General features: G+C 43.5%; 2 protein-coding genes across 2 annotated transcripts; one reads left to right on the forward strand and one right to left on the reverse strand.

Annotated features, from left to right (window-relative positions):
• Positions 1-616: 616 nt before the first annotated feature.
• On the reverse strand, positions 617-5737 carry LOC127777707 (protein DJ-1 homolog A-like). Its single transcript, XM_052304317.1, has 8 exons — positions 5524-5737; positions 5199-5402; positions 3840-3989; positions 3571-3753; positions 2669-2749; positions 1767-1967; positions 1138-1278; positions 617-1014 (listed from the first exon to the last, which is right to left on the reverse strand). Exons 1-8 carry the CDS (start codon positions 5695-5697, stop codon positions 814-816), a joined length of 1335 nt encoding a protein of 444 aa, XP_052160277.1. The 5' UTR covers positions 5698-5737; the 3' UTR covers positions 617-813.
• Positions 5738-9866: 4129 nt separating this feature from the next.
• LOC127777850 (protein trichome birefringence-like 38) lies at positions 9867-11530 on the forward strand. Its single transcript, XM_052304472.1, has 3 exons — positions 9867-10201; positions 10297-10653; positions 10756-11530. Exons 1-3 carry the CDS (start codon positions 9957-9959, stop codon positions 11282-11284), a joined length of 1131 nt encoding a protein of 376 aa, XP_052160432.1. The 5' UTR covers positions 9867-9956; the 3' UTR covers positions 11285-11530.
• The last annotated feature ends 612 nt before the right edge of the window (positions 11531-12142 follow it).

Genomic DNA, 12142 nt, shown 5'->3' on the forward strand with positions numbered 1-12142 from the left:
GCTTTCTCCTTTCGTCTCCTCAATTGACTGATTGCCAACAGCTTTTTTCTGTCCTTTCACTTCGTTCATTTTACATGTTCATCCTCAACTAGTAAAAGTATTAGGAAAAGCTAAATTTTATATGAACCTAGAATGAATAAAGTCGAAAACGATATCATTTATATATTACGGATATAGTCAGAAATTTCCGTTCATTTTAACAACACGTGGGAATAAGCTGATATAGGCTCGGCTCATTAAAAGGTCGAAGGCCCGGCTCAGTTCAATCTGGAGAAACGAACTACGGCAGGAGTACCAGACGACATGGGGGAAGAGGCGGGGATAGGCGGATGGTGTTAGCGCGGCCGTGCGAACGAGGAGCTCGACGTGCTAACTTCTGGCCATCAACAAGGTAAATGGGCCGCATTTCTCGTGTACTAGGCCAGCCCAGCAAACCCCGGACACTTAGCCCACCAAAGCGACCGAGCGACCGAGCCGCTTGAGCTGGCTCGCGACCCCGAGCTAAAATATTCACTGGAGTCGCTTCAATTTCAAGCAGCAAATTTAAAGATTCCAATGTCCAAAATTCTGTGAGCAATCAAAGTACCATCATCATATACCCCCCCCCCCCAACCCAAAGGTGCAATATCCATCTCTTTTTATTGCATTTGTACGGTTGTACACATAACAAGACGTCGTGTTATTGTGGAAGAGAAAGCCAAAAAAAAGGATTACGAAGTGCTTTCCACCACACCAGCTACGAGCAAAAGGATGCCTCATATTCACAGAGTCTGACTATGGTGTTGTCTTACACGTAGTATGTAACAACACAACTCACATGAAGACCATGGTTTTGGCGAGCTCGACGGCCCTCTCCCGACCAAACAGCTTCTCCACGATGGCGAGAGAGAACTCCATGGATGTGCCTGGACCTTGGCTGGTGATTAGGTTGCCATCAACGACAACCCTGTTCTTGCATTCGCTTTGGTCCGAGAGCTTGTTCCACATACCAGGAAAGGATGTAGCCTTCTTTCCCTGATGCAAAAACATGTTACATACCAGTCAAAAAAGATTTGTCTTCCCAGTAAAGAACAGGTGTTTCTGCATATTTGCACCACAAGGATTTATGTTCATCGCATGATAGACAGCTGTATATACCTTCAGCAGGCCATGTGGTTCAAGGGCGATTGCTGGCGAGGCACATATAGCTCCATATAGCTTGTTTGCCTCAGCTTGCTTCTTGATCAGACCAATCAGTTTATCTGACTTTGCATATGCTTGGGCACCACCAAGACCACCCTACAGAAAACATGGAAGGTCATTTAACCAGCAAGCTAGATTATAAATTATTAGACATTAAATTAATCTAAAGTCCAACGTTCCCTTGAAATACTTCTTGAAGTCCATTTTTCACCTTAACATTCAAAAAACAGTTGTTTTCGCTCTTAAATTCCAAACGAGACAAACACCTTGAACCATATTCCATCACCTTATAATTGATATGGCAGTGGTTTTTGCAAATTTAGACATATATGGATACATGTTTTGTTGGTGTAGAACTGTAGACACCACGTGGTTGAGTACACATCAATGAAACTCAACTAATAGTTCAAATCAGCAAAAACTACCACCATATTAACCAAATCCACAATGGAATAGGGTGGAGTGTTTTCTCTGTCTGCTTTCAGAATTTTTTTTTTTTTTGGGGGGGGGGGGGGGGGGGTGTGCAAATATCTGTTATTTAGTTAAGGTCAAAATTGAAATACCCATTGATTCACTAAACTTACTGGTAACAAAATGAGATCATATTGCTGCTTAAGAGCATCATCCAACAGAACATCAGCAACCATCTTCACTTTCCTGGATGCAACAATCTCCAAAGTTTCCTCCAAGGACGCAACGACAACATTTGCTTTCGCCCTTCTGAGGATGTCGATTATCATAGTTGCTTCCATCTCCTCTGTCCCATTAGCAATTGGTACAAGAATCTGCAGCACAAGAACAAGATCTTGCTGGTGAAACCAAGCAGCAACACATAGTTTGAACATGTAAGCTGTTACTCCATGTTTAAGCCAATGACAAAAATGATAGAAAGCAGAGAAGCAACAAGCGTAAGTTCACCTAAATAATCACATGTAACATCAAACCTGCAAAATAACTTCAATCAATTGATGGTCCACAAAAGAGCATTTTAATTCCTTGACAGTAGCTACTACGATTTATCTTTAATCATGTGCTAAATCCTTAACAAACATAAATCCCAACTCACATCCCTCCTTTCATATTATTAATCCAGCTAGACATACTATATTTCATCCAACAAACTCTTGAAAGTAACCGACAAACTACATGCATCACTACCCAGCCCTCATCTTAAATCTATCAAATCTAGGGATTTAGCATCACTAAGAACGCAGTGAATGAAAAGAGTTACTAAGAGGTTTTGCCATTTCAAGATGACTTCCCTTCTCTTGTCATTAAATTACACAGTTTACCATATACTGCCTTATCCTACCTCTTGGTATTTAGGAAGCTTTACTAGAAAACTTGCCCATTTTCACCAAACATAGCAGACTACAAATTGTTACTCCAGGCAACATAAAATTTTATATAGTGTATACATTGCCATGAAACAAAAGAAAATGAGTGCTACATGTAACAAGTAGTTTCCATACTGAACTTTGAATACCTGAGGTGTTTCACCAACATTCCAACTAGTTGAATTCAACTCTTTCAATGAGAACTCCACACCATGCTGGGGGCGCATGACCTTAAAAGATGTAAGCACTAAATTAAATGCAAGCATCAGCTGTGGAAAATATGTAAACACTACTGAAAAAATTACAAACCCGAAAAAACAAAACAGCATTACAAGTATCATAGAGAAAAGCTACTCAATCGAAATTAACCTTTGCAGTCCATGTGTGAAAAAAGTACTTCAATGTACGAATTTTATAAAAACAACACATTGAAGAAATTTCAAATGCAACTATAGTCAGTTTTGACTAGGAATAAGATGGCAGGGAGCAAAGGCTTTTTAAGGCCAATTAGATTCTACATATCCCAAAATGGCCATAGTTTCAAATAGAATGTTTTCTAGTTTTAGCATAAACTATAATACCTCAAGTTAGAAGATAGAAATTTCATCATGATTCACCACATCAAAAAATACTAATGAGTTAAAATCTTCATCTCAAGAATGATATCAAACAAAAGTAGAATGAAGTTGCATGGAAAAGTCTGCGATTTAAGATTTGATGCAAATGGTTTCTCATGCATGACAAGGTAAATGTATTTCAATTAATTCTGCATGATGAAGCATAAATTAGCACATAAGATGATGAACACGAATGTCATCCATGCAATATCCAAACTTCAAATTATTAGTCAAAGCAGGCACACTACACTTCTACGCTAAACAGCAGTCTAATAAACTTCAAATAAGAAACCACAGAGTAAAGTTTTCTCTAAAATGCAGAATGCAAATATTTACCTCCAAATTATTCTTTTCAAATGCCTTTCTGCAATGGAAATATAAGAAAACGCATTCCTAACAACTGTATGCAATCCAATGTTCAAAACGATTCCTACCATTGGACCAGCAACTTCATCAGCTTTTTCTTTGCCATATAATTGTTCGACCAAAACAACAGAATACTCCATGGCCGTTCCTGGTCCTCGACTGGTCACACAGTTCCCATCAATCTGCACCCTCGATTCTACAGCATTGACCTCTGAAGGAAGTTTATCCATGAATGAAGGATAACAAGTTGCCTGTCACAAAAGGCAAAACAAGCTTCTTAGAATTGAAAAGTAATAATATTGTGTATGCAAGAGCCAACTAATGATGAAAAGACCACCTTCAATCCATTCAGCAAACCCCATGATCCTAGAGCGACAGCTGGTGCAGCACATATTGCAGCATAAAGTTTGCCCTTTCCTGCGTGCTTTTTAACCATGTTCTCCAGAAGTTTGCAGTCTCTAAGATTGGAAGACCCTGGCATACCTCCCTAAAAAAAACACAACCCAAATGGATCAAAATGTCAGATATAAGCAGGGGGGATAATAGACCGAACCAATTCTTTTTTTTCTGGACAAGCTTTTGGACCCCCTTAGACACGTGTAGCGCAAAACAGAACTGCAGGAGTTACAAATGAGTAGCATGACTGACAATAACATACATGTACATGGTACACCAAAAAGAAATATTGAGGAAAAGGAATGCACATTAATCTGTTTGGCCAAAATTGCTGGGACAATCAAGTTTGAGATGGCTGGAGCATGTTTTATCAGTCAGTGACTCAGGGCTACAGATATGAATGCTATCAAGCACATAAAGCTTCAATAAACCAATATTAGTATTGAATTCTGCTTGCTAGCTTCAGCAAACCATACATGCCTTTAACATTAGGTATCATTAAATCCTAAGTGTTCCATAGCTGAGACCTGAGAATGCCTCACCAGCTATGTCCTTTATAAACATGATCCATTCACCTCAACGGCATCCACCATTAAAAAAACTCAGTCATTAAATTACTGCTCCTGATGTTTTTAGTATTGATGATAGCAGGAGACAGCACATTTACATTTAACATGAAGAAGTACACTTAAGCAAAGCTAAGAAACACGGAAATTTCTTACCTGCAGCTTCTGAGAAGTGGCATTTACCCTCCCCATTCAGGAAAGCACTAATAGAATTCAATTGTCAATTTGACATGCTCAGTGGGTTATAAACTATCATACTTCCTCCGTTTCACAATGTAAGTCATTCTAACATTTTCCATATCCATATTGATGTTAATGAATCTAGATAAATATATATGTCTAGATTCATTAACATCAATATGAATGTGGGAAATGCGAATGACTTAAATTGTGAAACGGAGGGAGTACTTATTATCACTCACATAGTGCCCTCGTGACCTTGTCTTATAACCAAATACGCAATACTTTGATTGTTTTATCACAACATCAAAATACTACAACAGAGCACTAGTTTGCTCGCATACAATTCACAAACTTGTGCTCAGGTCAGGTATAAATGATTTCGAAGGAAACGCAATTAATTTCACTTGGTCAGCGTTGTAAGCGACTCAAAACCACCCATTCTCCCCCATCCAATTTGTGGGTTCCCCAAACACGAAACAACCATGTACAGTTAACACGGGACGCGACGACTGACGAGCCGTGCGGCGGGGCGGGCGGGCAACTCCACTCACCGGGAGCGAGATGAGGTCGAATTCGGCGTCGGCGAGGTCGTCGAGCAGCGCGTCCGCGGCCAGCTTGACGCCCCAGGCTCCACCGACCTGCGCGGAGCCGGGGTCGACGGAGGCGACGGAGACGTCGGCCCCGGCGCGGCGGAGCACGTCGACGGTGATGACGGCCTCCATCGGCTCCGTCCCGCTCGCGATCGGCACCAGCACCTGCACCATCATCATCACAGACAAACGCGCACACACCATCCCCCCACCTCAACCAGTCAGATTCTCAGGGGAGGGGAACCAAAAATCCAAAAACACGGCTGCGAGAGGGGGGAACGCTTGCCTTCTTCGCGGGCGGCGACGCCATGGCTGAGGAGGAGGAGGCGAGCGCGCGGGTTAGGGTTTGGAGGCGGCGGAGGTGAGGAGGAGGAGGAGGAGAGGGAGGTGGGGTTTTGAGAGGGGAGCAGAAGCGGAGGGGAGGAAGAAGAGTGGAGGCAGCGAGTGGCCGCGTGGCCATCTTTCTCGGCGCTTCGGCTACCTCCCCAACTGCCAGTCTGCCACTTCCACAGTTATCGTCATCATCTCTTAAAAATCGTCTGAAAAATTCCAATTCGAATTTTGAAAAACCAGATTTGAATCGCAACTCGTCGAAATTACGTTTCGTTAATGGAACTGTGTGCTCGGGCCGGGCCAGGAAGGCCCTCATGATATGAGATGCTGGATGGGCCTGGCCTGTTACTGTTCTCCTCCCAACCTCGAGCCGTGGCGGCGCTGGAGTCTGTCTGGACACCAGGGAAGAAGAGAGAGAAGAGGAGGGCGTGAGGGGTTCAAGGGAAAGAAAAGACCACCAAACCTTAGCAAGAACCCTAGGGCTCGAAGGACCTCGGAACGACGCAACCCTTTTTTCTAGATAATGGAATAGATAACTCCCGGTCTTTGCTCAATAGAGATATAGCCAATTATTGCAATCTAACACTCGAACAAAGAGTGTAATTCAAATAGAATTAAACACACCCAAACATTATAAAAGTGACCAGACCAAAATAAGGAACACACAATTATTCAAGTCTATTTGTGAACCTCCATCCATGGTTGATAAAAGTTGCATAACCGTCGTCTCAAGCTTACAGCATGCAACCTTTAAGAGTTCTCCATCTTCATCACACTTTTACAGCTGTGCCCAAAACGAAGTCAATATGTTGCCATGAAAATTGCCTGCATATATGAAGTAGATGGTGATTTGTCAAAAACTATATCATTCCTACTCAACCACAGAGCCCAACATATAGCATAAGCTCCTACAAGAATTAGTTTTCTCTTTTTCTTGTCAACCCCCCTAGCCAACCATCAAACATATGAGGTATGGAAGAAGGGAGGTATAAACCAAAAGAAAATTGTACCGCTCTCCAAACAAATTTTGCAAAATGACAATCCATAAAAAGATATTGAATAGTCTCATTTTTCATGCAGAAACAACATCTTAAACTGCCATTCTAATTTCGTTTTGCTAAATTGTCTTTAGTTAACACAACCCCTTTAAGCAAGTACCACATAAAGATCTTAATTTTAAGCGGCATTTTAAGCTTCCAAATAAACTTATTTCTATCAATATAACCATTATTAATTAAGGCTAGATACATCGACCTTACTAAAAACAAACCACTTTGATGATAATTCCATCTAAAAATGTCAGGAGCTTGATTCAACTGAATATGTACAAGAGAAACGCACAACTCATGCCAATAAACAAGATTCTAACCAACTAAAGCTCTTCTAAAAGAAATATTAAGCGGAACAGATCTCATGACATTAGCAATTGAAGAACTTTTCCTTCGAACTATAGAAAATAAAGATGGATATTTTTCTTTTAGAGCTACATTTCCTAGCCATTTATCTTCCCAAAACCTTATTTGTTCCCCATTATTCACAATCCAAGAACCCATATTTAAAAAAGTGCTTTTAACTTTCAAGAGGCCTGACCAAAAATGGGAATCACCATGTTTTCTATCAACTTGGGTTATAGACTAATTATAGAGATACTTTCTCTTCAATAAAGTTTGCCATACACCTTCCTCATTTATCAACTTAAACAACCACTTACTCAAAAGACACTTATTTTGTATTTCCAAATTATGAATCCCCAGACCACCCTGATCTTTGGGCTGACAAACGATATCCCATCTAGTAAGTTTGTATTTCTTTTTATGATCATCCCCTTGCCAAAAGAAACGTGATCTATAATAATCAATCTTTTGAAGAACACCTTTCGGAATCTCAAAAAATGATAACATAAACATAGTTAAGCTTGAAAGTACATAGTTAATCAAAACCAGTCTACCCCAACAGACATATGCTTACCTTTCCAACTACTTAGTTTGCTCAATGACTTTCCAATCTTTATTACTCAATTTTTTAAAATGCATTGGAATACCAAGGTATTTAATAGGAAAGGAACCTAACTTACAACCAAAGATATTTGAATACTGATCATAGAACTCGCTAGCTAGCTTGACCAAAACAAAATAATTCACTTTTGTGAAAAGTTTATTTTCAGGCCAGATAACTTTTCAAACAAACGACGCAACCCTAGCATGGCGCTTCGCTCTCTGCTCCTCAAGGGGGCCGCCGCCGGCGCCCGCACTCCCTCACCGGTGGCGGGATACTGGCTGGTGGGCACCCAGTCTCAGGTTCGTCGTCCTGTCACTCCGATCCTCCCCCTGCTCACCCCTCGTCCACCTGTCACTCCGATCCTCCCCCTGCTCACCCCTCGTCCACCTGCTTGTTGATCTGTGAATCGGAGCTCTTTCCGATCGATTACCCGTGTGGTGCTATCTCGATTTCGGGAGGGTAGAGTTGTTGTCTCGGTGCATGATCCTCAATTTCAACTTCTTTGGTATGGGAGTGATTATTGTTTTGCCTTCGTGCAGGTTTGCTCTCAGTTTTAAGCGAATCATAACGATTTTAGTAGATTCGTTTTGGGGATTTATGTATGTACTTTAAGCACAATTTTTCGTTTTTTATATTTATATAAATTTTTTAAATAAGATGAGTGGTCAAACAGTACAAACAAAAACTCAAAATCCCTTATATTATGGGATGGAGGGAGTAGCTTATAGCAGAATAGTTGTTGGCATGTTGCTATGTTGGAGAATTCGTCAAGGGCACAATGGTTTTTCTCCTTTGAAGCTTGTGTTTTTTTTGCGCTAAACCAGGGGGCCAGATAAGAAGTGTAAACAAGATGCCTAAATCCTGATGCATTTTACTGCCCATCCTTTTTCATGCAAATACTAGGATTTAAACATTTTAAACATTTTGTCTGAAATATAGGATAGTGTTGGAAACATATAGATTGTCAGAAATGTTTGTTTATTGGCTGCAAGGGTCTGGTTGGGCAGCTGCAAGGTGCTATGTTTATCTCTTTTCTTCCTTCTCTCGTTGTATCTCACTGCTTTGCCTCCATGCATGTCTCACCGACGCATACACCAACCAGCAATGCATCTGAGATTACACGAAAACTGACTGATGCACAGTTTCCTTACCAGTTACCTCCATTAACTACTCGTATCCACATGATATGTTTACCGTAATAAAGTGTAAACGTTAATAAGGGAGTGTTTGGCTTCATGGCCACACTTTACCACATCAAACTTGTGGCTGGCATAATTTATTAGGCATACGTTTGGTTCACTGTGATAGTTATAGCTTGCTATACTTTTTTAAGCATATCCTACATGCCATAAACTTAATTTTCTTTTTAACTTTGCCACACTTTGTGGCTAGCAATTTATCCACCACACTTTTGTGGCTACCACAAATTAACTAACGTTAGTTGTGATAAAGTGTTATCGGCAATCAAACACACCCTAAATACTCATCGAGTTTTCTGCAGCTGAGTTGCTAGCTGCGCTTTGGTATACACAGTCCATGGGTCACTTTGAGATCCACGCTGGACATAATTTCACCCCCAGTAGACCATAGCCTGCACATGCCATTTATCTCCCCGGGGCAATAGTCAATCTCTGGTCCATGCCATTCTCCCCGCCCCAACAACGCCCAGTTGACCTCGTCGCCTGACAGTGAGGTCCTCTCAAAATATTCTATTAAAACTCTTTTAGATACCCTTTCCATCTCAAAATAAATTTAATTTTTCGTCCATTTCACACGTACCAATAGAAAATTAAAAAAAAATTAAAAAGACTAGAATATCCCACTTCATCAAATTCTAATGCAGTTTTTTCTTACTTTATCTACTGCCAATACATTTATCTCTTATTTTCATAAACTCTGATAAAATGATTAACTTATTTTGAGATAAATAGAAACCAGGCAAAAATACATCTGATGAAATGATTATTCAAAAATAAACACATTTAGAGAAATATAAGAAGCAAAAATGAACTTATTCTAAGACGAAGAGAGTGCTTCACATCGTCACTTGGATTTTCACAAGCTAGTTTATTATCGGCTACTTCTCAAAATCTTAAAGCTATCTAAATCTTAAAGCTATCTAATCAGGGCCTCATGCCCTCATCTCTACACATCATTGGGACACGCCAAATAATCTCACTCACTAGCTTCAGCTCCACTCCAAGTACATCTAAATTAATTTGCCATAGCGCGTAGCATCGGAAACCGTCTGCCTCTCCCTCTCTCTCTGCCTGCTTCAGATCCACGCGATCGATCGACCACTCTCACGCCCGCCGCCGCCGCCGCCGCTATATATGCATTATCAGCCGTGACACCCCGCGCTGTCTCCTGTCTCCGTCGTCGTCGTCCATGGGCACCGCATTGTTGTCTCGCGCCGCCGGCGTGCTTGTCCTCGTCGTCGTTGTTGCGGCGGCGGCGGCAGCGCCACGGTGCGACCTGTTCCAGGGGAGGTGGGCGGCGGACGAGTCGTACCCGCTGTACGACGCGTCGCGGTGCCCGTTCGTCCCGGACGTCTTCGACTGCCGCCGCAACGGCCGCCCCGACGCCGCCTACCTCAACCTCCGCTGGTTCCCCTCCTCCTGCCGCCTCCCACGGTGGGTGGCAATGGCATCGCTCGCCGCCGTCGAGCGAGCAACCTCCATTGCTGACACTGATCACACTGACACTCTACGTATGTTTTTTTCTGCAGGTTTGATGGGGTGGAGTTGCTGCGGAGGTGGCGAGGAAAGACGGTGCTGTTCGTGGGTGACTCGCTGAGCATGAACCAGTGGGCGTCGCTGGCGTGCATGCTCCACGCCGCCGTGCCGGCGGACGGCCGCGTGTCGTTCACCTCCGGCGAGCCGGTGTCGTCCGTGCGGTTCCTCGACTACGGCGTGTCGGTGGTGCTCTACTACAGCAGGTTCCTCGTCGACGTCGTCGACGATGAGCCCGGCCTGGGCCGCGTCCTCAAGCTGGACTCCATGCGCGACGCCGCCGCATGGCTCGGCGCCGACGTGCTCGTCTTCAACACCTGGCACTGGTGGACCTACAGGGGCGCCAGCCAAGTGTACGTGGATCGAAGACGCGCACGCACATACACCACTACGCACGATGTATCGTTTTTAGACACCGACACGGTCTCTCATGTATACATATATGTGATGTGTAGGTGGGATTACGTGCAGGAGGGGAACAAGACGTACCGAGACATGGACAGGCTGACCGCCTTCTCCAAGGGGCTCTCCACGTGGGCACGTTGGGTGGACGCCAACATCGACGCGTCGCGGACCAAGGTGTTCTACCAGGGCATCTCCCCGAGCCACTACTACACCTCCTCCTCGTCATCATCCAACGACGACGGAGACGGCGAGGTGGCGCCGGCGCCGCCGCCGTCGGCGGCGGACGGGGGTTGCTACCGTCAGACACGGCCGCTGCAGGAGTCGACGACGGCGGATGGCGGCGGCGGCGCGCTGCTGCCGGAGCAGGTGGTGGTAAGAGGGGTGGTGGGGTCGATGGCGACGGCGGTGTCGCTGCTGGACGTCACGCGGATGTCGCAGCTGAGGATCGACGCGCACCCGTCGGTGTACGGGGGACCGGGGCGGGAGGGGATGGACTGCACGCACTGGTGCATCGCCGGCCTCCCCGACGCCTGGAACCACATCATGTACGCCATGCTGCTCACGCAACAACGGACATAGCTAGATCAGACGATGCATGCTTAATTTATTGTTAGGTGATTAATTTGACTATCCTAGATTATTTCTGTTCTTGCAATTGAAACAGCAAAGCACATCTTGTGCAAATCGTTCCGTTAGTTGCTACTGGTTGATTACTAGCACTATGTATGTTAGTCTTCCTACGAAGAGGTAGGAATAGCTAGTTGGGTGGAAGTGGAGCAAGCGAATGTCTCTCTTAAGATTAGTTCTAAAGACATACAATTCTTTTTCAACTCTAGATAAGCTATGATCACCCTATGATTTGTCGTAATTATTTGCTAGCTCTAAACTATTATTTTGAGAATGATTTGTAGCTCTAATTATTATTTTGACATTATGCTTTGCAATTTCACTCTAATTATATATCATTTTTTAAGATATACTGTTGGGTTTCATAATCAGAGCAAATTATTATAGTTTGGCTTTGGATTTTGGAGCAGAGGTAATATTATCCCATGCAAGCTTTACACTAACCGATCTGGACTATGTAGCAACTCAACGAACCTTTCCCGCAAAAGGAAAAAAAATAACTCACCGAGGTCTACACTACTCCCTCCCTCCATCCAGAATAACTTAGAACTGGATGGAACGTATCCTATCCAGATTCGTAATACTAGAATACGTCCCATCCGATCCTAGGTTGCTATATTAATTCTGGGACGGATGGCGTAGCTAGCTAACACTTGGGCATGTGCGTGGTGAGTCCCACCGTACCGATAAGCAAGCCCGATGGGATAGGCTGTACAACAGCGAACCAGAGAGAAACTACAAGAAAACGACAAATGTCCTTGGCAGCCATACAATTTCTTTGGTGGTCGAAAATGAGCTGCCAAGATTAGT

The sequence above is a fragment of the Oryza glaberrima genome, chromosome 6, assembly GCF_000147395.1.
Source record: "Oryza glaberrima chromosome 6, OglaRS2, whole genome shotgun sequence".
In the NCBI taxonomy this organism is placed as follows: domain Eukaryota; kingdom Viridiplantae; phylum Streptophyta; class Magnoliopsida; order Poales; family Poaceae; genus Oryza; species Oryza glaberrima.

What these genes read in the sequence shown, in the direction of transcription:
- LOC127777707 (XM_052304317.1), bottom strand. Translation starts at nt 5,697, where the DNA reads ATGGCCACGCGGCCACTCGCTGCCTCCACTCTTCTTCCTCCCCTCCGC. An exon ending in CGTCGCCGCCCGCGAAGAAG is followed by an intron (nt 5,403 to 5,523) that starts GCAAGCGTTCCC and finishes ATGATGGTGCAG; the next exon opens with GTGCTGGTGCCGATCGCGAG. An exon ending in ATGTTGGTGAAACACCTCAG is followed by an intron (nt 1,968 to 2,668) that starts GTATTCAAAGTT and finishes CTTGTGCTGCAG; the next exon opens with ATTCTTGTACCAATTGCTAA.
- LOC127777850 (XM_052304472.1), top strand. Translation starts at nt 9,957, where the DNA reads ATGGGCACCGCATTGTTGTCTCGCGCCGCCGGCGTGCTTGTCCTCGTC. An exon ending in TCCTCCTGCCGCCTCCCACG is followed by an intron (nt 10,202 to 10,296) that starts GTGGGTGGCAAT and finishes TTTTTTCTGCAG; the next exon opens with GTTTGATGGGGTGGAGTTGC. An exon ending in TACAGGGGCGCCAGCCAAGT is followed by an intron (nt 10,654 to 10,755) that starts GTACGTGGATCG and finishes TGTGATGTGTAG; the next exon opens with GTGGGATTACGTGCAGGAGG.